Consider the following 26,353-nt stretch of genomic DNA (forward strand, 5'->3'; position numbering starts at 1 on the left):
GTACAACCTGAGATTCGACTTCATCGAATTAGTAAATCTTTCTATGAGCGTTTACAATGGTATCCGTGCTGGATTTGAAAAAAAATTTTTTGTTCACACATCACACCTTGTGAATAATCTGTTCGCCTCTACGCAATATAAATGTTATTTAAATATATAATAAAACATTATTTAAAAAAAAAATATAGTCCTGATGAATTTCTTTCGCCTGCTCTTCTCAGATGATGGTTATTTAATATTCGAACAAGTGGTTGACTTTTGTCATAAATAAGACGTCAATAAGAGATGTATTCTATGTTGAATAAAGAATTTTGTATTTCGACTTATCCTAGTGTTCATGTAAGAGGTAGTTTGTGGCTGATTTCAATTAAAAGGAATAATAAATTAGTCAATAATCCTATAAGAGTTAAAAAAGGTATAGCAAAACAAAGCCATTTTGTAATAAAATAGTAACATAAAGGTAAAATGTATATATGAAAAGCATGAAATCAATCGGGGAGTAAATGAGGTGGGTTGTTACACAGCTAAGAGGGTGGCAAGGTTACGTGTGTGAGTTTAAGTCGACATACCACTTGTTGCGAATGCATAGCGTAGTGAATGAAAGTTACAATCCGTTTTAAAACCTAACCATTCACCCGTGTTCCTAGTAATGGCAGATAAAACAGTCAGAAATTAAGAAATATATAAATTCTAGTTTATATAATTTTACAGTGATTTAAGTTTCTGAAATATTGGTTTTACAAACTACGCTCAATGTTATTACAGTGCTTAATATATTTTATTAATAGTAATAAAAATGTTTTAATTAAATACTATTAATGAGTGTGTAATATAGTTAAAAATAACACAATAATTAGTACGTGTACAATAAAGGATTTGAAATAAATAATTATATACTTGTTAGTAAGATGGGTAAAGAAATAAAAAAGAAAAGTCATAAAATTAAAAAAGCTACACGGTGGGCTGACGATGCAAAGGGTTCGTACCCTGTACGACTTTTGTCAAGAGTAGAGAGTTATGTGAAAAGAAAAGCAGACTATATCCAAACAGGGATACACAATGTTTACTTATTAGTTTAGGTTAAATACAAAAAACCCCTAAAAAACGAATAAAACCAATTTTAAATGCATGGTGATTTATATTAGTCCGTCCTTTTGAAGGCTTTGCAGCACCCACGGTCACGGATAGAAGTAGTTAAAAATTAGTTATTTATCAAGACTAGTTTTCGCGTTAATCTGAGAAAACAACTAATAATTAATAATAAAAAATAAAATAAAATAAAAAAATAATTAAAAAAGTATTTAAAAACGTTGTTATTACTTTGAGTGAGGCGAAAAATATTAGTTTTTCCCATTTTATACTCTCATTAATTTATCTCTCCACTGGCCAAAGGGTTTACTTTGTATAAAAAGTGTTTAAATAAATAAATAAAATAAATCTGGAGTCAAGGTTGCGTAGGGCAGTGTGGGTATCAGGTGATGCAGGGCGGGCCGCGTGCTCCGGAACTTATAGAGCTTAAGCGCCGGGCTGCAAGCGCGTCGGCTCAGTCCACAGCGGCCACAGCCGGTCGAGACAGCGCCGCGAGTGCATGCGCCGCGACCATCTCTCCTCAGACACGTTGACGTTGACGCCAACAATCCTCGTCGCGCGTCACCGTCACTATCACTTTCGCTCGCCCACCTCTTCGAAACTATGACAACTTTGTGAAATATTTGTTTTTTTTTTGTTTGTTTGTTTGTGTGCACAAGGAACTGCAAGGTAAGCACTTTTAATACATTAACGAGAAAAGGATATCTACGTGTCAATTTTGAATGCTAAGTGAAAGGCGATTTCTTTGTTAAACTACGTGCATAGGTTGACAAAATGTTTGATACACTTTGAATGTTCTTTTTTAATATGTTAAATTTTATATGTTGTTGTTAATAAACATTGTTTGCAAGCAAGAAGCGAAAGTAACGTGTATTGCCACTGTGCATGTGATAGGATATAAGATAACTTAAATGTAAGCCAATAGTTGCATAACTAATTTCTTTACAATTACTATAGAGGTCATTCAATAGTGTTTCATAGGTTGAGTTCTGCATTTGCTCATTTTAATAAGCAAATTTAAAAATGTAGTGTTTAGGTACTATTTGAAGCATAGAAGAGCAATTTAAAATATAAATGTTTATCTTAAGAAAACTAAGTAATTTGTTGTTGCAATCTATCAATCTACATATAGTGTGAAATTTCAATGTAACTTTTTCTACAACATAGATAAACATTTACATCAAAACCTGTTACTTGCTTGATAATATTTATCAACAATTTTAAATCATGTCATAATTCAAGCGTGTGTTTATATTATTCTTTTTGATATAACTAATATTAATACTCGATGTAAAGTGTAATTATTTTTTGAATATTAATTGGACAACGGTAAGATAGCAAATACCTCTGTCAAATCGTAGAGTAGATTGATGCGCCTCTTAATTGTAAGTAATAACTTTTCTATTAGCAATCACCGACGGCTATAGACTAGTTTTATCTATTACTGTATTAAAGTGACCACAAAAAAACAAGTTTGTTGAAAGCACTTTTCAAACTAAGGCGCGTTTAAATCCCTCGTAGCTTAGTTGAAGGATATCTTTACATTTTTCTTATGTTTTACAAAAGTGTTCATTGTAGATGATGTTGACAAAAATGAATAAATAAATAATATCTCTCATAGATATCCCTTTCATTATACGGAAGGGAACTTCTAAAATTATTATTTATTGTAAACTACGTGATTCTAAATCAGATACAAATTTTATATTCATCTGCAAAGGTACAGTGCAGTAAATTACAACATTTTTGACATCTTATGAAAATTTTTTAATCTGTTTCTTCAACATTGAATTTACCTTTTATAAATCTCTTATTCATACATTTTATGTGTCAATAGGTGTATGTTCATGACTATTGTAAGTATCCTAAATTAAAGATAATATCACTCAAATAATTATGTAAATATTTTTGAAAACAATGTTTTATTAATTGGTATCTGACTTTACGACTTCTACGATGATCCTAGATACGTTAAGTTCAAGAAGCGCTCTTGTCCTTCAAGGTCAAGGCATAACGTTTCTATGCCAGTAAGGGTCTTCATTACACATCAAATAGTAATGATAAACCTTTGTGTATTTCGCAGACCACACGATCAACAAAATTCCTTCCTTTGCATAGTTACGTTCAGTCTTGTAATAAAAGAAAATGTACCACATAACTACTCGTAACGGCGATACGATGTATCTGTAAAATATACACCGTAGAAAACGATGCGGTTAAAAAAAATAGAATTATATTTAACCATAACTTGGAGCATATTTTTAGAACAGATAAAAAATATCGGTAACAATTTAATTAAACAATTGTTCTATAAAAAGAGACCAAAGTTGTCTGTGATTTATAATTAGAAGTAAGATCTAATTAAAATGTGACATGATCGATTTACGAAAAAGAAAAATTTGAATGTGAAAATTGGAATGCTTGAAAAAAAACTTTTCTCACGAATATTTGTGTAGGTTATTTCAGTTACACGTCAAACGAAAACAACCGTGTTTCGGTATTCAAAAGGTCATAGTTCAAATAAAAATTTACAATTTTGCGCGTGTATTCCTCTAAAATTGAACTGAAAGAGATTTTTGGTGGTGTTTATTGACGACATGCACAAATTTTTCTCTATAAATTATAGATACATTAGATATTTGTATTAACATATCAAATTTTTATTTTTATTCTTGTTAGTGTCAAATTAACTGATATTATTTTTATGTTATAGTCTTGAGATAGTCATACGTTAGGTTAAAGCTTTTTGAACAGTAGTGTAGTAAGCTTGTCTCTATATTGTAAGACGTAAGACGTAAAACGTAAAGGAAATTTTTGTCGCACTTCGGTACCTGCCTTTAAAGGTGCTGCTGCATAGGATTTATGTAACAAAATCCTGTGATAATTTTGTGACCTGTGCATATCACTAGCCTAGTATTTATTCTAGCTATGACTCTTTTTTTAGTGATTGCTCTAATGCTTACGCCTTACTTTTTGGTGACAAATATTGATATTGGATCTGTAAGGATAACTCAATAATTCCATGCCTAATATAGGTAAAAACTTGGCTATTCGTTTTACCTTTTTCGCTGACACGTCCTGATGAACGAAGATTCTACTGCGTGAACGTTGTTTTTGAAGTTTTTTCAAGACAACAGACAAAGGAGTGCTCCGTTGACACCTTGATTTTACTGTTTTCTGGTTTTCGAGAACAATTTTTCCACAAAAGCTTCTCAAACCTTTTGGAGGCAATTTTTTAAGAAAACACCCTCTATGATTATTGTTTTTGATTTCAGGATCATAACAATACATAAGTAACATGGATCTTTTTTAATATCAAAAACAGCACCACTGTCGAAATTCAATAGAATTTCAAAACGCCATACAACGGCGTTTTTCATTTTCGGCCAAATTAAAAGGTATATCTTTCACAAAGTATAAAAGATCGTGCAAACTATTTTGAATTTGACTCATAATGCCGTAGCTTGCTCGAATTTGTTGATAGGTAACTCTCTTGTCAGACTCATGTGCTGCACAGCTTCCATAATTGTAGTTGAAGGATGGCCCTTATGCGATTTTCCACTGAGATTAATACAATCACGTTAAAACTCGTTAAATCAGAGTCTAACTGGCTGACATAATCACGAGAGACAGATTTCGTATAGTTGACTGAGACCACAGCGAGAATAGTAAAATATCACATCGAATATTTCACACCTTAAATCCATAATGACATTGAAACGTTATTTTTAATTTGTCGCCAATTTGTGAAAATAAATGACAAAAATATATACGCGAAAAGATTAATAAAGAGTTTTGTTTTCGAATTTTGTAATAGGTTTATAAATTATTTTTAAATGACCAGTTCTTTAATTTTTTTTAGTGATCAGATATGTATATTTTTATATTAATCCATAATTGTAACCTTAATTTGAGCTGCTTGTCTAAGTACATTAAAGACTAATTGTTTAAAATAGGACAGGTCGAAATAACAAACACAAAATTTTTAATACTGATTTAATATATTTATTGTTATTATTCAATAATTGGATCCAATAACACAACATACAGAACGGTTTTTTATGAGGAAGTAATTATCCTTGTCACGTAAATAATCTAAAGATGGGATTAATTTTAATCTGATTGTTAAGCATGCTTTGATATTTAACAAACGCAAAAAAAGAAATTACATTATAATTGTCTTATCTGTTTTGATAATAGTATGTATAGTTATCACAAAATTAATTCCATTTATATGCATATGAAAAGTGTTTTCTGTATAATGTTTCCACCAGCCGAGACAAGGTGAAATTGTAAAAAGAAAATAGGAATAAGAGAGTAATGCCTTTAACTATAATAAGTGACATGCTCCACAAATTACAAAGTGATGATGCTAAAAAAATAAAGATATAACTTTTAACGAAGGACAACGGCGATTTTTAAGAGAATTCGTTTGCAAAATCTCGGATTCGGGATTTTTTGCAACATTTAAAGGAGGTTTTTACTGTTTCGATTCTTTGTTATCGAATGGAATGCCCGACGTCCATGGGTACCTGTTTTAAATTCAAAATTTTCGAAACGAGAACTGCCCACTCAAAAACGCACCAAGCTTTCGTTTATTAAAGCCAGACCGTAGCAACCCCTCAATGGACCTTGAAATCATTTCTGTAACGATGGTTTAACAGTGGAATTAATATCGAAAAGAAATGAGACATTTTTGTTTTTCTATAGTTGCTAAACGAAATAGGCGCAAAAAAATGGAAAACGGATAAACTTTCCAATCATTGATTTCAAAACAATATTAAGTTTAAATTTATGTAATATTAACATATTAAGATATTATGGAGAAACGAAAATTTTATAGATAAGGAGGTAAAGGTATGTAAATCTCGTGCAGTATTGTGTTTGCATTTGTCACATAATGGTGGTGTACCACAGCAATCATAGAAATACTTCATAGCTTTGGCTTCGCTACCTTTAGCAGAATAAATTTTAAAGGATAAGGTGCACTTACGTAGTTAATACATTTTTAAAGTTGTGTTTTTACCAACAACGGTTGAAAGATATGAATGACATGCAGATTACGAAATATTGCAATTCTTATTTCGAATTTGACATTGCGATGTTTTGTTGTCTTGTCACTGAACCGTCTTTCCTTATCAGTGTGGCGTGTGCGATTTATTAACTTAAATTTGTAACTACTATAGCACTTGATATCTAAAATGAAAGTTATTTGTTATTAATACATGCTATTCAAGATTTCATAGTACACCAAGTTTTTACTATTAGTCACACCAAGTTCAAATAATATTTTTTGGCTTTGGATTATAAAACTGCTGAAAAAAAATTAATTAAAATTTTAGGCTTGCATTTTAAACTTTTTTATGTTGGTGTATACTTAAATATCTGTTATTGTGGCGATATTTGGGGGAGATATATGGCTTGCAGTTGGCGTCTATCGGCTGACATAATGATGATAATATACTTAAGGACTTCATGTAGCAATCAAAGGGGTACTCACTTCGTGTGAATTTTGTTTCGCATATCCATTGCAGTATTAAAAGTAAGTTTTAGCATAAAAACATTTTTTGCTTAAATATTTAGTTATTAATTTAAGGTTATTTTTATTGTTTCTATAACTTCTTCGAAGAGAATTGTTTGTTAAGATATCACATTGAAATATTCGATAATTTTAGAGCAACATCAATTTAAATTTTATACTGTAGATTTTTTCTGTTGACTTTTTTTCTCGTTTTGTGCAACTTAGGTTAAAGAGTTAGACATAGTTAATAGTCCTGCAATTGGAATACACAAACTTCCACCTACCTTTGCTTAATTATATAGGAATACTGTCTCCCGACCGCTTTGCGTAGACTGCATTGTATTTTGAATTCGAAACAAAATTTTACTAACTTGATTTTCAACTTGACAAGTAAACCTTTTAATGTCATCAAAACCAGATACAAAAAGTACAGGCAGAGAGATTTCAATACAAATTTACATAGTATGTACTATTCATAGTAGTTAAGACAAGAATACATGGTATTTGTGTTGTAACTTTAATATTTTAGAAATTTGATCATACAAACGTTTTTAATGAATAAAAGCGTTATTTAATTTACCGGGAATATGTAATAAGTATTTATCTTCACGTGTCTTATCTAATTCACAATTTAATTTGTATAGATATTATATTGTAATGTTTTATATAAATGAATAATAAATTTACAACTTTATTTATTTTCCACAAGCAATGTTTATGTCAATGGTTATAACTTAGGTATCTAAAATATGAAAGTTATTGATATGTTAACACCAATGCAATGTACTTTTGTACGTTCGTGCGTAGATAGTAGTATATAACGTGTTATTAAAGAAAATAAATTGTTTAACGTTGTTCAGAAAGACCTTGAAACGAATGAGAAAACGATAGAACGAGTACAATTTACTTACGCTTAATGTTTGGTCAGCTGATGAATTCTTATGAACGTCATTGAAAACAGACTTGCGTGCTATTAATTAGAGTACACTTAAACACGTCTTATGTTCAACATTATGTTTTAACAAACACGTACGTTCATTGCTTTCTTATGTTTATATAATATGCAAACTAAGCAGATTTACTGTACTCGACTTAATAAAACGAAGAGAAGCCAAAAATCACTTGCATCTAAACTCTTAAAAATGTGTTTTATTCCTTTATGCGTATTGTCAACTCTTACAATTATTTTACTTATGAAACCTGACTGTGGACAGGCCAATAGCGCATAGAAGTGATGTCGAGTCTCCAGTGTTTAAGTGTTAAGGTTTTGGCCTGAAAACGATGGATCGACGACTTTAAAGATCATCTTGTCCATCCAGTCCACTTTGTTGGCGGAGGTCCTACGCTGCGCTTGTCGCTCTGTGATCTTCACTCCAAAACCTTAAGGCCCCAGCGGCCATCTGTTCAACATGCTATGTCGCTAAAAAACTACTACTTCCAAGTCTTTTTTACTAAATTTTACTAAGTGTTATAACTAATTTTTTATAGAAAAAAAGAATTGATATTTATTGTTACATTTTTCCTTCTAATAAATGTAATTACGCAATCGTCGCTATAGTATAGTAACAATAGCGATAAGCGTAAGTGGGCTAACGGTGCTAAGCAAGGTGAAAGTGTCTGACGTTGAATTGTTAGTGAAGGTCGGCAAGCGATTCTGGTTTCCTGACGTTTTTGAGATGATCGTATTTTATCACGAAATGGTCACCCCCTATAATCCAGGTAGATTTCCACCTACGATCTAACTCATCACGAAATCTCTGGAATCATATGACTTAGAGATTTACAATGTCCACATTGTTGTATAAATTTTTACCCAACACAATTTTTTATTTTATTGACGTTTCTCAATATTGACAGCCTATAAAATGTTATTTGAAAGATAATTCTATAAATTAAAACATATTAATAAAGTAAATTATAATTACTTAAATCAAAACCAGACACCACGAACGATCTGTACTTTTTTAAAGATTTTACACCTATTTTAAATGATCTTGTATAAAGTGGTCTCTTTGAACTCTACGTCAACTACGTCTACAGGTCAATAATTTCTGGTAGTACAAAGTCTGCTGGGGCAAATAGTAAACAACGATTAATTTAAATAATCTAAATTTTGAAAACATACTTTTATCTATTTATTCTTTATCATCTGACGTCAATTGAACTCAACTATCATTGTATTGGTCATATACAGGTGGAAAAGCATATGTCAGTTAACACAGTAACGCATTGTAGTGGCAGTTGAGGAATGTCAATTCAATGTTTACAATCGTTGTAACGTCACCTTAAACACGTATTACATGTTGTAATATAATAAATCCAAAGACAGATCCATCCCATAAATGAATGAATGTTTATTTCTGCCATTTGCCGCATTTGCTGCCAATTAATCTATGATACACCATGTAAAATCAATGGTTTCGAAAATGATAAATTGGGAATACTATATTTTAAATTTATAAGGCAGACTTAGTACTGCCAGAGGTTATTGACCTGTCGGATTTCAATAGCAAAAAATAAATAAATTTAAGTGTGTTAACTTTATACAGGTTGATTGGAAATAGGTGTATAAGTTTCAAAGCTCTTTGCTTACAAATGAGTATACATTTGTTCACATAAAGCTTTTACACCCCTAACCAATCCACCTGTATACTAGATTCTTAAATAGGCATGCGTTATTTACCCAATGAATATAACAATGATCAAAAATAGTGATGATAACAGGTTTATATATTTATAAATTGTTATGCATATATTAAAATTTATTAAATTCTTCTGTTTATTAAACTTTCACTACGAAAAGAGTATAACTTTCCGGTTCTGCACAGTGCACTTTTTTATATGTAATCGAAATAATTGAACAGATTACATCTGTAATAAATACGTTTAATTTCAGGCAGTAATATAAAACTGGTTCCATCAACAAAAAAAAAAACATAAAATGTCACTACATTTATTAATATATTCTGTATACAGCATTAAATCCATATAATTTTATAAAGAATAAATGTCAAGTTTTATTAAAACAGGTGTACAATGTGTTGTGGCGTACCTTATGATTCGTTAACCTATGATTTTAAACAATAAGTTTTGCGAAAAATTACTCATTTTTAGACGTTGCCAGTGTATAAAATATAATATTTGTGATTGGACTAGGATAAATGTCGGAGTAATTTGTACAAAATTTAAATAATTATCTGAAATCATATAACTCGTCACACGCAATTTTACCCGATACAGATCTATCGCCCACATATTGAACATAAATGATTGCGCGTAGTAAGAGTATATTTATTACGGGCTTCCTTTTCACTTTGCAATCTCATTTACAGTTACGAATATTGGTGAATGTTCTCGCTAACTATGAAGGCAACTATATGTTTTTACTTTCTCTTGTTACGACTAACAACCGGTATAATTTTAGATATAAGCGTTTGATTTATTTTATTTTTGTATATAGTAACGAAATGTAGGCAGCGTTTATATGATAGTAAATCTATATATATAATATACAATAATATTTCCATGTTCTTGTTTAGCCTTGCCTTTCGTCAAGAGATTTTTTATTTTTATCATTATTATTTCTGCCAATAGACTGCTGGACATATGCTTTCCCCATAGAATTCCAATACGACCAGTTGGAAACGGTCTACGTCCAGTGTCTTCCGATGACCTCAACAAGGTCGTTTGTCCACCTTGTGGAAAGACGCCCTACGCTGCGCTTGCCAGATCCTTGAGGCCCCACTGGCAATCTGTTCCGGGTACTTTATATACCAATTTTTGACACTAGTATCCCATAAAATTCATTTATATTATTCATACTACAAAAATGAACAGTAAATGTCCATTTTCTCAAGTTTTGTAGTATTTTCTACAAATTTATGATATTCTTCCTTTATTTAATATTTGTCTAAATTTAATTCTGATTTAAACCGGAAAACGTAATTGAGATTTTGGCCTTGATCGAAATATCGTAAGGTCAGTATAGACGAAATTTATACAACAATAAATGTTAAAAGAAACTCGTTATTCTTAGAAAAAACAAAAATTTGTTAATTACTTATTAATTATAATATAAAATTCTTAAAAATTAAGACAGGTAGTGATTTTGATGCTTCAATTGAAATAGTGATTAATAATGGCTCAATTATAATTACAGTCGTTATAAAATTCAACTTTATACTTGCTACATTGACCTACATCTAGAACTTGTGTGCGAAATAGGCGTATAAATTATATCGCGACCACATCGAAATTGGTTAAATTTTACTTTTTCATGTATTAACAAAAGAAATATTTCATATGGTGTTTTCCCCATTTCGCTTTGTATTGAACAGGAAATTAAGTTAGAGATAGTGACATGACATATCCTTAACTTTAAAATATCTTCGAATTGACTTTAATACTTTTTCAAAATAAAAAAAATTGTTAACAACATTACCTAATAAAAATTATTACGAATTTATGCTTTATGTAATAAAATTGAATAATGGCGTTAATTGCAAATTCTCTCATGCGAAATATACAATAAAAATAGCAACCGAGAGGATAATTATAGGCGTATGCCTTACAACATAACTTACAGTTAGGTATGTAGCTCAGGTAGCATGCATAATGGAAGTGTCGAGGATAACCTGAAAAGTATTAAAGAACATTATAATCATAAAAAGTAAAAATTTGGTACATTGTTTAAATTACTAGTCGATACAAAGTGGTCAAAAAGAAAATAAAAAAATTGCTCAAATATAGATGTCAAATCTTTATTGCACTAATTTAAATTTTTATAATGAAACGTTAATATAAACACACGATTTAAAAACTAGGTACAAAAATATATCTAATGTACGCGTACAAATATTGCACTCCTTTATAAATGAATATTTAAACAATATGTACCTTATACATCACCTTAAAAAGAAATATTTTTATCCATTTTGAACTGTGATAGTCCAGCGGTAGAAGATTTTGCGATCGTAGGTCGCGGGTCCGATTCCCGGGTTACAATATTATATAATTCACACTTTGTGCACAATCATATAGGATTTCCGCTGCTTACAAACAAGTATTCAGAGGATTGGTAGCAGCGTCCTCAGCTTACCGTAATACCACACTGCGATCGCCGACCCGCCTGCCAAGCGAGGCGATTATGGAAGATATATTTGGGAGGCCTTGCCTTTTAGTGGGCGTCTATGGTCTGAACGACGATGACGACAACGTTATATATAAGAAGATTATTTAGTTGATAAATAACAATGTAAGCTTTAAAAGTTTTTTTAGGTATTTCATTTCCTGTACTTAAACATACGATATTTATAACGTATATTTGTCATTCTACAAAATTATATATATAAAGGTAATTTTGCTTTTTTTTAATTTATTCCAGTTAATAAAGTTGACAATTTCGTGTTTTTATGTTTGTACTTCCATATGTTTATCCTTTCCATCCTCTTATGTTAAAATTTAAAAAGAAACATGAACGTAATTAATATAGATGATTTCCCACTGTTCGATAAACTAGTCGTAGTGTTGTAGCAATATCCATGTAGTTTCCTTTCAGAAATAACATCCTTCCGTTTTAATAATTTAAGAAAGACTCAATTTTTTAATAATTTGGTATTGTCTAATAATCAATATTATACTTTTTATGGTAACCTTTGTGATTACAAGAATGTAAATGTATAACGGAATAAAATTAAAAATGGCAGACGTACTCAGATAACATATAGACAAGATATATACGAAAGAGAATTATTTAGATATAAGCCAATAACGTATAATAAAACTGTTCATAGTATTGCAAAATCTCTGTTATCGCAATTATATGGATATTGTAAATTAAGTTGACAATTATTCGGTGACAATTTATAACAAACATAATGTAGTTGTTTTAAAAACATTCATACAATGTAATACGCACTATATTATATTTATCCCTAACCTAATTATGCAATACTAATTTTTTTAGAGATCCTTTTATTTTATACGAAAAGGTATATTAATAAAAAACGCAAGTTTTAGCAGCAACCCCCAGATGAAGCTAATTTTGTTTTAACAAGCTCTAGTTTGTATATAAATAAGAGAACCATAAAAACGAGCGACCGGTCTAAATTTTTTTTTATCTTCTTGCCACTTTTTTCAAAGAAATAATTGAGTAAAATTGCACACAAATTTATAACATAATATGTATGTAATTCATTGTAATTCGTAAGAATGTTCACACCTTTTAAAAGTGTATGGTTTTAATTGACGAAGTGTACTTCATACTTTTCTTGGAGTGACTCTTCATTTATTAAAAGGTTGGCAGACAGTTTCATTTCATAGAAGAGAATAAACAAATAACGTACAAAAAGTAAGTGATGAACTTTTGGTAGTGGAAAAGAAGAGTGTATTCTCCGCCTGTTTATTTTTAGAAAATATCAATACCGATAGATTAAAATGTATCGACAAGCTGATTTCAAAAGTACACCCTTAAGTGGGACGCCATTTTTCGCGTAACAGACGTCACGTGGGCGCCGTCGGTAGGCCGGTGACGGCGCCTGTTCACCCCAACGCTTTCTTTATCATTGCTTTTATATTTTACGTCGCATGTTTTTATAAAATTAATTGCAAAATTCACCTTTTATTCATCTCAATGATAAACAATACTTTTTATGGCAATTCCATAATTACTTTTAATAACTATTGTGTTTTCTTTTAACAATAATAGACTTGTAATTGTAATAGAAAGTCAGTCTGCGTGTATCCTGTATGCTAAGTCTGCTAAAATTTTAATGATGAGTAAATCGAATTATGTTTTTATTCATATACCATTTGTAACAATTACGATGGTTTCTTAGCATGTATAAAGCTTAAACAAAATCATAAGTTTGTTTTAATAGTTTTTTATTGAAATGATTTAAATATCCATCTATGCTATTATATTATCTGTACTAAAATGAAGTTAACATTAAAGTTATTTTGTGTTTAAGATAAATACTATAAAGTTGTAAAATCTTTCCAGGAAGAATTCTTTAATAGCAATAATCGTTAATTAATAAACGATCATTTTCAAATAAAACATTAATTAACATAATATCAAAAACATGACAGTGTCAAGTTATTAAATAAAGTTATGTGATACCGACTATAATTACTTATAATTATTAAGTCCGTGTTTATATATATATTATATATATATATATATATATATATATATATATATATATATATATATATATATATATATACTTATAAACACGGACTTAATACCAGTACACAAATTACTTAAAATGAGCTTAGGACGCGTTTACATACAATTATTATTTGCGTAATGAGAATAATTTCTTGATTTTAACTTCATCTTTACCATATCAACACTATATTCTGTCTAGCAAACAAATGAAGATGAATGCTATATTCATATATAGCAATCTAATCATAATTGTCTGCCGTGGTATAAGTAAAAGTGTACACTTTTCTGTACAGAAGAAAATATAACAATACCAGATTATATTTAAAAAACAAGCAAAATTTAGAGTAAATCAAATTAACGTTCACAAGCTATTAACTTTTCAATCAATTTCTATTTATGAACATTGTAAGCTTTAAATAAATAAATTGATTTTAATAACACTACCAGTGTTCCGTTCAATCGTTGCTGTGCACGGTTATCAATCAATAAAACCAATAAGTGTTAAACCATGAATTTATAACTATACTACTAAATTAAAAACACACCGTAGGTTTCTGTTTAAGTTTAATTTAATATACATGAGTATTACATGTTGTACAAGTTTTGTAAATTTATAATTATACACTATAGATGAACGGGTCGATACGACAGTGAGACTCATTGTCTGTATAGATATAACATAATAGTGGATACAGCTTCATAAATGCATCGAAAGCATAAGTCGTCACGTCTCTGCAGTACTGGGTTATAAGTTGGAATAATAATGCTTATTTCCTAATTTATATCTTCATTTATTCATATTTCGGATAACATACGATCTTTTACACAAAACACTTATTTATGTCTTGAGAAGAACGCTAGAAGAGCCCAATCTCATGATAACTAGAATCAGGTTAAACTCCTAATGGTATGCTTCAATTTAAAGTTCCTTACGCACTCTTATCCGAGAAGCACCCACAATAAACTTTTTGTATTCAATTTTACAATATTCTTAGTATAGTAGTAGAGTAATTTATCCCTAAGCTTTATTGACATTATTGACAGTGTGCACGGAGTGTGTTTGTTTAGTATGTGTGTTTGATTAATGATTCTTATATGTATATTACAAAGATAAAGTATATCGTGTATAACTTAAGTGTGGTACATAAAAAGTATTTTACCCAATTTTATTTTTGTTAAAGATTTTTATTTTTGCCTAAAAGACAAATTTTGTAATACCGTACACGCTTGCTGATAAAAAGGTTGCTAATTTTATATAGCCTTTAAAAAATATAACAAGCTTATTTCTAATCAAATAATAAACCTGATTAAAACTTTATAATGAATTAAGAGAGCTTTTAAATATGTTTCATTCTTTATTAGCTATGGATTGATTTGGATTTTTTTTTGTTGCAGATCTCAAAATGCTTCAATCTGGTAGCAATGAAAGCGGTTCTCCAGAAGCAGTGTCACCGAATCATATGATGTTATTCTATGATGAAAATTTTGATTGTTTTCAATCTAAGCCAGATGTCACTGAAATAAAAGTAGAACCAACCGGTGGTAAGTACATAACTGATATGTAATTACTAACATTAATGAAAACGCTTTAGCAGTTTTGAAAAAATGGGTGAAAACCTTTTCTTGATTACAAGATTATACCCCTTTAATACCAGACGAAGGTCTATGAACAATGTTTGTTATTAGGGATGACTCCCGACGCTGTAACGTGATCTCTCACTTCGGGTCATTGGTCGGTAGTCGCTTAACGTACCATGGAGTGGGTTATGCTCGGAATTTCTCTCCGAGATTGAAATATAAATGAGGTGATCCGCAGAGGAACTAAAGTAACCAACATAGCTCAGCGATGTGCAAATTGTAATAGCGATGGGCCGCTGTGGCTTTGAAGTTCTTGAGCGGAGAACACGGACCGTCAAGCAAAGCATGGGACGTTAACCTAGGTGTGTAGATGACTTAGACATCATCCAGCTGAAATGATGATGATGAATATTTATATAAATCAGTGATTCGAAAATTTTTTAGGGCTATCGACCGCCGTTCAAAAAAAAAACTGATGAACTGACACTAAAATGTCCAACACTTCAGTCTTGATCGTGACCATGTGTATTGCAGAGCACGCGAAGCTATTCGAAAAAAAACTCGATGTAATGAAATAAGGTTGAATTTTTAATAAACTACACTACGCTATCTATTCGTTTGAGATGAGATGAATACATTATTTCCATCATACTACGTCGCACTTTAAGTCATCCAAAAACAGCATTTGCACGGCAACTTGGTGCAAGAGATAGGCGTTGCCTTAGTAAATACCTCGCAAAAAGACATTGGAAGACGGTATAATCTTTTTTAGTCTCTCAAGAATTTAATAAATAATATTCCAGTACGACAAAGTAAATAAAAGTGTATTACTTATATGCGTATTGAACAACGTTGACGGTTTTTGAAAATTAACTGACGATTTAACATTACAGCGCGCAGCAATACTCATCTAGTGGAGCTTTGTAGATTAAGAGTAACGAGCAAAGAGAAAACAAATTACTTCAGAGCGGAATATAGTATTCGCTCATTAAATACGTATTAAATATTAATCAGTAGCGAACCTTAGAACTGGTAACTTGAATTATATTCAAATACTTTGCCATATTTTACTATATCTAAATTAGAAACTTTACGTCCGTTATTAAAACAGTAATTGACGAAACAATTCCACCAATTGAGAAGCGACATGTTCTTCTTAGTAGAGTGCAATGCTAAACATGGTAAGATTTTTAAAAAATTGAGATAGAACGACTAATTATTTGGGAAATTTCTCTGTTCTCCCTCCGAAATCGAAATTTACATTCTCTTTATTTAAATCTCAACTTTTGTAGACGTAGGCTTGTGATAGTAAAGGACGTTTCACGGCTGTCCTCACTAGCCGCCCCTCCCTTTACAAGGATTCAGAGGCATTTCCGTAAGCAGCCCAAGGTTGTTTACATATCTAAACAACCTTGAGCTACAAGTCACCCTTATATAAGATATACATATACATATATATATATACATATATATATATATACATATATATATACATATATATACATATATATATACATATATATATACATATATATACATGTATATGTATATCTTTTACATAACAAAAGGCCGCAGGGACCTTTAGGTTCTATAGTAGAGACCACGGATTAGCAGGGAAGGTCATCCACCGACAAGGTCGATAAACGGACTTATAAAGATTCTCAGAAAACGATAGAGGTAATTCGCTTCCAACAGGTCCTATTGGAAATTATTTGGAAGGCCTAAGTCGAACAAAGGAATTGCTATGGTTAAAATTATGGTAATAAATAGCATTACCATAACGTAGCCATAGTATTTGAAAATGAACTATTGCTAAGAGGTATTGCTAAATCTATTCTGGAAAATAAAGCCATTAGTGTGGAGTATTGCAACGATATTCTTTTCCAGTATCACATATACAAAACATAAATGAAGGGGCATGAAAATGTCATTCACTTTCATTGAAGATTCGTACACGTTTATACGGCATATAAAAACATTAGAAACACTAAGGATCTATCAAGCGGAGGCCTAACAGATTTCCTGATATTACAAACTCATTATAAAATGGTAAATTACCCAAAACCCAATTTCATAACCACCAAAGTAATTGGATAGGAAATATATTATTACTGTGTATGTAGTTGAGATAGTATATATTTAATCCGGTGTATTTTAAGGAGAACAATTTGAATCTTTCTGTACCAAATCCATTATTAGGTAAAGAAAATACTATAAAGACCATTCACCAAAATAAATTTATACTTGTGCCAGAAGAGACCAATCGTGGGTCTTCTCATTTATGGTGGTTTACTCATAATCTATCTTCTATCTATGCATATACGAGTGTAAAAAATTTCTATCTTTTTTTTCACTCATCACGATATCTCTGCAACTGTACATCTCAAAGACATTAGCTTTGGTAGCAACATTTCTTTCCCCAAGGAGAGGTTAGCTGGGAACCAGCAAGAGAAAGTTGAGTGGGCAGTCGTTATAAAAAAAAATGTTCGTTATAGACATACAACCGGGCCAGAACATTTTTGGATATGTTAAAAATTACATAATATATAATTTTCGAAAATACACCTTTTGTAGGTGACAATGCAGGCCACGCGGAGCTGACGGTTGACAGTTTATGTATCAATATAATAAAGTCAATGCTATATTTGCAGTTTACATATTCGATGGAGTGTTTCTATATACATACTGATAATTCTACAATTCCCAGTTTCTTTTTAAGCTGCTAATTTCTATGGTACTTGATAATTTTAATGTTTATACACAATGCTTACTAAACTAAAATTGATATTTATTAAAGTTACATGAAATTGAACATTTCTTCGGATTTATAATAAAGAAATATATGAGATTGATCAATTATTTGAAATTTATCCATATAAATGATTACACGAATCCTTTTGTTAGCTTGCTTGAGATCGAGAAAGCGACAAGCTAACGTCACGGACGAGTGAAACTCGACTATAATTGTTATAAATCAAGAAGAATTTCATAATAAATCAAGAAGAATAAATATGACAATTTAAATTAAATACACTTTTAGTTTTATTAGGAAATAATACAATTTACATGAATAATCATAAATAATTAAATGCTATTGGTCCATATTTAGTTAGCATCAGGGTCTAACTTTTATTTTATAAAATTTGATTCGTTGAGACAATGTACTAGAAAATAAAATTTACACAACAATTTTGAGCAAATTTTGATTGACTGTACAAGTAAATTATAAGCAAGCACAGAATAAAACAGACCAAAAATTGATAATACAAATGCACGGTGGAAGAATATAACAGTATTTTTTTCGTTTTTTTTTGAACCGGACTCCCGTTACTGCTTCGGATCCAAGGCTGCGAGACGCAGAGGACGTCTAGCCTAAGACCTTTTAAAGCAGCGAAGCTCGCCATGAGAGAATCTCGGCCTGGGCTGTCACTCATCTATAATACTTTATTCTAAAAGTATACCAGATATTTAAACAAAATTCCAACAAATAAACAATTGAGATTTAATATTGCAAAAAGATGTGAAGTCAAATGTAAAGTCAGGGAATATGACAGTATTATTAGTGCATTCGTTCGTCAATTTGATAATCATTACTTCATGATTTAAAAATTTATGAATTAATCATATTTTTCGTGTTCCATCATTTATTTTTACAAAGGGACACGTTTTCACTCGTAAATTACTTAAAAAGAACGAAAGCATAACATCTCTTATGCTTTTTACATTAGCTCAGATAATCAGTTTTTACGCGGATAGCAGGTAGATGGCGAGGAACCGCCCGATCATCTATCTGATCTCTTTTCGATGAAGTATGAGCATTTAGCGAGTGGAAGTGATATACTACTTGAAGGAAAGGAAAATGATAGTATAGTGATAAATAGAAGAGTGATGGTAGGAGGTGTAATCACATATATACAAAGAGAATTTACAATTTACACTTAATACAATGACAGCGACCACATCTCATAATGGCGTTCGAATTCAAATTGGCGTTTAAAATAAAATTCGAACGCGCTAGAATGATTTATGATAAAAGTGTTGTTGTCGTAGTGGCCAGCAATACTGAACGCTACATGTTTTTTTACTAATGCTTTCATTAACGTTCGTTAATATTTAAAGGTTTTTTTTAATCTCTGATTCATGTTAATTGAAGTAATTCATTAGAAAAATAGTAAATGCTTACAATGTTGTTAAAAACAGATTATAAAATAAAGGTAAAATAAACGAACAAAACACGTTTCTGTAAAATTCTGATTTTGTGTTGTCAGAATATAAGTGAAATTTGAATATTGAAAGTTCATCAGAATACAAACAATTTAACTAGACATGGCGTAGGTGTTTTACATATAAGGTTAATAGCAATTTTATTTTGTGTTCAAAATCGCCTTTATACACATATGTATAATGTATACACATTAAAAAATATGTTTATACCAAACATAATTATTTGCTTCGTATTTTTTACCAACAGCGCGAGTAAAAATTTCATTCAGTTTACTTGCAGTTGATCTCTCTTGTAGTCATTCAGCTGGAGACCATCAACGTATTTATTTCTGCCATCAAATATATGTACTAATTATTCTGTTCTGGATTCAAGGGTGTCGTAACTAGTAAATTTTGAGAGTTCCCTGTGTAATAAGATGTTCAGTCTTACTCATATACATATTTATAAAACAAGGTTATTAAAACAGGGATATAAAACAGTAGAGGCCTTCTCGTATTTAAAATCATCTACTTGGCATTACCTTAATCTATTCTTTGTAATTATGTAACTTAACGGATGTGTGTGCACCTCAACAAGACTTCGCGCAAGAATTTCACCAAAATTAAGTTTGTCAGTTAAGTAAGTCACGATGTTTAAATCGCTGAGAAATCTAATCACAAAGTTGTATATTGTCTGTAATTTTATCAATAAACAACTCTATTTGAAAAATTACGTAAAACAACCAAAAATTGTCTGTAATCCGCAGAACTCGGCAATAAAACATAACTTTTTTTATAAGACCCTTTCAGTGCTTTTTTACACATACACCAATAACGAATACAAGAGAGAGTAAAAACAAAAAACTACGAAGTTATAGAATCATAGGAAATCAGATAAACTTTGTTATTTTGAAAACTAAAAAATGAATCAATATAGTGTCCACATTTTCCGTGACCAAACTTTTACCTAAAACTTGCATTGATGGTATTGAACGAAAAAATTAGTGCTGGAAAACATAATCGATATAACTTTAATATTTTATTTTGTTCTTTAGACAGTATAAGAGTATGTTTAATATAATTATGTTATGTATATCGTGTCAAGGATACTTATATATAATATTTCTAGCGTTCAACAGTATATACCTATATATATACTGTTGAACATGTTTTTTTTTTTAATTTAGTGTTATTGTTATAACAAATATAGTATGTTCCTTTGTTTAGGTAATGGGTTTAGCAAATTAGCGTTTTGGACGTCAACCTTAATTTATTTTTGCCGCGAAATACCAGTTTATTGTTACTTATTTTTCTCTAAATTGATAACGTATTTAAAAACTATAGAAATTTTATAAGTTCTTGTCGAAGAGTTGTCATTGAAGACCATCTAAAGTACCTGGTTAAACTGTAAATTCCATCTCGCAAACCACACTAATCAGTGGAAAAAAATTATGTATTATTTACCATGAAGTGAAAATTTTCACGTCACGTCACTTCGTACAAAAAAACGAAACGTCATTTCAAATGATACGTCAAAGTTTTCATATAAGCAATGACTTTCCATTTTTTTTTATTAATATTCATCAGCGACAGCCATAAATTATTGTTATATAAAATAATATATAACATTAAACCAAAGACTATGAGTACAGTCATTAGAAGTAAATACAATTATACAAGAAGTTCTTCATAATAAAAAAATAATAATATAATCCTATTACAAAAATAAAAATCTAAAGTAAATTATAATCTCAAATCACCATAGACAATTCAAATATAATCAAATATTGCAGAAATCAAAATGAGTAATCAACATTAACATATGAATGGAATCTAAAATTGACTTTAATCTCATGACGTGAAACATTTTAAATATTCAGACCTAAAATGTTTATTATAATTTAAAAAATGTTACGTTATTACTTTAACTCAGTAATACCGTTAATAATCTATTAATTATCAACAATAATGTTTTAATGAAGGCAGCCCAAACATCGCCGTATAATATCGCGTTGGTGTGGAGCTGAAAGGCATTACAAAAATCAGCCGTAGCAATGCATACAAATTGATTATTCCGCACCAGAACTCTTACGCAAATATTTCGTGAAGCGTGCAGTCGCGACACGTAATGTCCAGGTTCGATGAAGTCAAAGAGAGTTACTTATTGCACAAAATATTGCTCTCACTGTTCTGCTGGGTTACTATCGACTCTGACAAATAAATATCTTCGATAGAAATTTCGACAATTACGACTTATCAACGACGAAATTATTTTTCGTCATTGCAAAAAAAGAATATTGTTGATTCTGAAATTACGTTCTTCTTTTTAATCTACGCTTTCATATGAATACTCAATATTTATTAAAAAAAACCGAAATCCTGGAGAACTTAACACTTTTTTTTACATTCGGATAGAACATCTTCAGGATGTTTAAGATACGTCTGTGCGGAGGAAAGGGTTGCGTGCGATTCCTACTTACTAAAACTCACTCGGTGGCCGCCTTTTACGATGTTTGAGGGACTTTGATATTTTCGTAAGAAACACCGTCAGTCTCTCGCGCCGTGCCATTCTGGTTAACCCGTCTCGGGATATGCGTTGTCAATGCTATCTTTAAGACCTTCGTGGTGCAATCACGACGGTTGTCTCGAGCCATCGTTATAGCACCACATCTATTCATCATTCACTTCATAATCGCTAAAACTAGTGGGACTTAAGGGCCCCCTACCTAAAAAAAACTCGCGACTACGAAGGCCCCGACCGGCCCTTCATTTCTGGTTGGGGAATATTATTTCCGAAGGGCCGTCACGGGACGCGCATGTGCGCTGACGGCTTCGTCTCTGTGCGGTATCTGTTTCAACCGGTCCCTGACTGTTTCTAAACAATTATAAAAACGGAGATTAGTACTACAAAGCGATGTAGTATGTCACTAACTTGCAGTACTATATAGGAGAAACTGCTTAAAGAAACTCAAACGACCACCATCACCTTAGCAGATTTCGACAATCCTTCCTGAAATTTACGCATGAAATAAGATCACGTTAAATTCTACCAACATACGATTTTATATAAATATTTTGGTTTAAGTCAAAGAAAAAATTAGTGGATTATACTGCAAACATCTTTTTCTACAATTCGTTAACAGCAGGACCTATCTATCTTCATTTAACACACCAGTCATCATTACGAGTACATAACATGCTATCGTCGCTTAATATGTACTATACCTAATGTACTGCAAATAAATGTAAATTCTTAAAATTACAGATTTACAAAAGTAATACATCTATTTTACAATCCTATAATAAGGATGTACGGCTTTACAACAACATTATTAAAGACGATATCACATATTTTATGTATAAAAGTACTTTATGTAATGAAAAAGACAATATGTGTTTCTTGTATAAGTTTGTTTTTGCTCTATAGACATAGTGAAAGTCTAGAAGCACTGTTTCCCAACCTTTATGTTACCATGTCTTTCTAAAGTTCTAATGTCCCCCTTATATATTATACATAATTTTGAATTGTTTACTTAAGAAACTTAAATGTTAGATTTTAGAAAGAAATTACTAGGAATTTGTTAACAAAACATAGTAAGTATATTTCAATAAAATCAAAACTTATAATGAAAAACTAATAATCAGATTCCAATTAAATTTAATAAAGATTTTTCTATATTAATTTATTATTTTACATAATTATTTACAAAAGGTTCAACCCCGGCGTTAAAGAGTTAAACTCATCTCGAGTCCATTTTAAAATTGCCTCCCTTAATAATCAAATTACCCCCCTGTTAGGCATGGGCACGATGGAAATCGCTAGTCTAGAAAAAAAAAGGTTTAATATTGTATTTTGGTTGTAGCGTTGTGTGTATTCTATGAATAAATAAAAGCTGAAATAACAGACATGTGTCTACGTAATAGGTCTTTCTGCACTGCCTCACGAATTGTTGATCATTTATTCAAAATATTCTAAATGGAGATTTCATTTATTTACAGAGTTCTACGACAGCGGCAGTGGTAGCGAAGAGTTATTACTCCGTCCAGTCAAGCGGCCACGACGGACTGCGGCCAGCTCGGTTTCGGGTTCCGCTACCAGCGCGGGCAGTACCACTACACCGAGCCGAAGACGCCGCTGTGGATACTCCGCCCGGGAACGCAATCTGCGTCGCCTCGAGAGCAACGAACGAGAACGCATGCGAATGCATTCGTTAAACCGCGCATTTGAAGTAAGTATAGACTCGCAATAGATCCAATCAAGTCGAGGTTTGGCCCTTTCGGCGCCCTTGTGCCAATGCTAAGCGGGTATTATCGAAGGGTGACAGCCCAAGCCGAGGTCCTCTCGTTGGAGCTCTTGAACCTAGTCACTCCATGGAGCGTTCGGCAAAAGGATATAAGAGCTTAGGGGCCTCCCAATCCGGTGAAGTAGTAGTAAAAAGCGAATCCTCGAACACACGGAATGTCTCGCCTGAATAAAAAATACGGAATTTAAATATTTCAAGTGATATGTTAAGTTTTTATGCTACATTCAAAGTTAACTTTTTTATTTTATACGCCTAGAACGGAAAAAGAAATATTTATATCTTGTTACTACTTTAAATTTTGTGTTCTGAAAATTGCTACAATAGTCTAAACTAGTTGTTACTGTCATTAGTTTAAATCGCGATGATAATTAAACAACAAGAAAATATTATAAAAGAAGAAAAAGTAAAAATGTTTTTTTTTTTTATTTTGACAATGCAATTTAAGCGCCTTCCTTTTAAAATTTACTGTGTTTAGCCCAAATTTAAAACTGTTTCTTTATCTCTAATTTAACTTGTCATAATTTATAAATTTTAAAAGTGATTATTTATTTTTGTTTTATTTGATTATTAAACTTAAATAAATATTTTTTCAGGATCTTCGTCGTGTAATACCCCATGTACAAAAGGAAAATCGAAGTCTTTCAAAAATAGAGACTTTAACTCTTGCCAAAAATTATGTGAAGGCTCTTACTAATGCTATATGTACAATTAGAGGAGAGGGAAATCATTATTTGTAAGTTTCATACAACTTTTATTATATAATTAGCGATTCCACACAGATACATTACTAGTACAATATTTCTGATATTTATAAGAATTAATGCCTCTGAAAAATATTTATGTAATAAAATATATTTTTATGTACGAAACTTAAATTTGTAATAGAAATTAGATTAGCTTACGCCTCTGTCTTTCACTTTATAAAGATTAGGGAATAGACCGCCAAATAGATGTCAAATAAATTGGCGCATTTTATTATAAGATGAAACTTGTTACTCGTATACACTAGCATCTATAATTTAAATACAGATGATAAAGAGCACAAGTACCCACTCGACTAGTAATAATATACTTAAAACTACTTAATTATCTGTGTATCTTAATTTCTGGACGAAGATAGATATCTTTATGTCAGATTATTGACATTTACACTATTATTTTTTTTCTTTTTAGATTTACCAGCGCAGACGATGATGTGGAGCCGCCATTTATTTTAAGTAGAGATCTGGAACAAAATAATAATGTTTTAAATGATCAAGAAAGAGAGGTATCACCAATTATAACCCGAAGAAGTCTTTGACGGTCACGTCGCCGTTAAATTATCCGACGTGCTGTTTAAATTATGTCAGCGAGCACAACGTAATGTGTTAAATTACGCAATCATTATTATGATTTTTGCATTTTTGCTGACGGCAATCTCTTAAACCGACGAACTGGCTTTTCATGGATACCGAGATCGACATTTGTTCTTAATTATATTAAATGTGATTAGTGAATGTTACCAATAGTTATATTTTTAAAATTCTTTATGTACTGTTAAAATTGTAGAAAGATAAGATTGAAGAAATGTAACGATAGAGCATCTTTTTCATTATTTATTTATGAGTTATCGTTTTTATAATGTTTATGAAGATAAAAATATATTAGTTCAATTTATACAAATCAGCGTTATAATTTCTTTAATTGAAACTTTAATTCGATATTATAATGTATTTTTGCATTTTTCCTATAATCAATCTCATTAAACCTATTTTAATTATATATAAAGTGATCTCTCTCTTGGTGCCAAGTAGTCGCATGATGTTTTATCGGCAAAAGATTTTGTTATGTACATAAATGTTAAATATTGCCCTTTACACGTAAGATTCTTGAAGTTTTATATCATTTTTTAATATAAAACTTGCTGAAAACTACACTACTAATATAAATCAATCTGAACAGAAAAATGATTAGAAGTAAAAATACACTAAAAGTTGTTTATACAATCTCAGGTTATAGTTACCACAGTTGTTAATATTCTTATAAATAACGGAAAGAAACTATACCTTAAAATAACAAATAATAGTACGCCTGCCTGAATCGGTGAAATCCTGTTAGTAATAAATATTAGATCTAGATATAAGTTAAATTCATAATTTGTATAGTGACTACTGAAAATTATGAATATTATACATTCGAAATAAGTATCTTTGTAATGATGTGTATTAATAAATGTATGTTACTTGCAATAAAGTCTATTTTTAATAAACCCATAATAATATCAACACAATTGACAGACGGCCAAGGTTTATGTTGAAAAGTAAATGTAAGAAATGATTAAAAGGTGATGAAAAGCAGAATATATTGACATTTAAAAAACTCGAATCATATTAAACTATATCGCAGAAAGGAAATGAAGAAAGTCATTGCGCAATATTTTCTATCAAATTTTAAAATTACTTAATAAGAAACCGGATAATCGTCATTTAAAATAAATTATTTTAATTT

General features: G+C 30.7%; 1 protein-coding gene across 1 annotated transcript; it reads left to right on the top strand.

Moving 5' to 3' along the window:
• Positions 1-1,549: 1,549 nt before the first annotated feature.
• On the top strand, positions 1,550-26,107 carry dimm (dimmed). Its single transcript, XM_068775823.1, has 5 exons — positions 1,550-1,758; positions 15,177-15,323; positions 23,562-23,791; positions 24,460-24,599; positions 25,040-26,107. The coding sequence occupies exons 2-5, from the start codon at positions 15,185-15,187 to the stop codon at positions 25,164-25,166; spliced, it is 636 nt and encodes a 211-aa protein (XP_068631924.1). The 5' UTR covers positions 1,550-1,758; positions 15,177-15,184; the 3' UTR covers positions 25,167-26,107.
• Positions 26,108-26,353: the final 246 nt, after the last annotated feature.

This window comes from Battus philenor, unplaced genomic scaffold (genome assembly GCF_028537555.1).
Source record: "Battus philenor isolate CCGP_79_NKW_IND1 unplaced genomic scaffold, ilBatPhil1.0.hap1 SCAF_9, whole genome shotgun sequence".
Lineage (NCBI taxonomy): Eukaryota > Metazoa > Arthropoda > Insecta > Lepidoptera > Papilionidae > Battus > Battus philenor.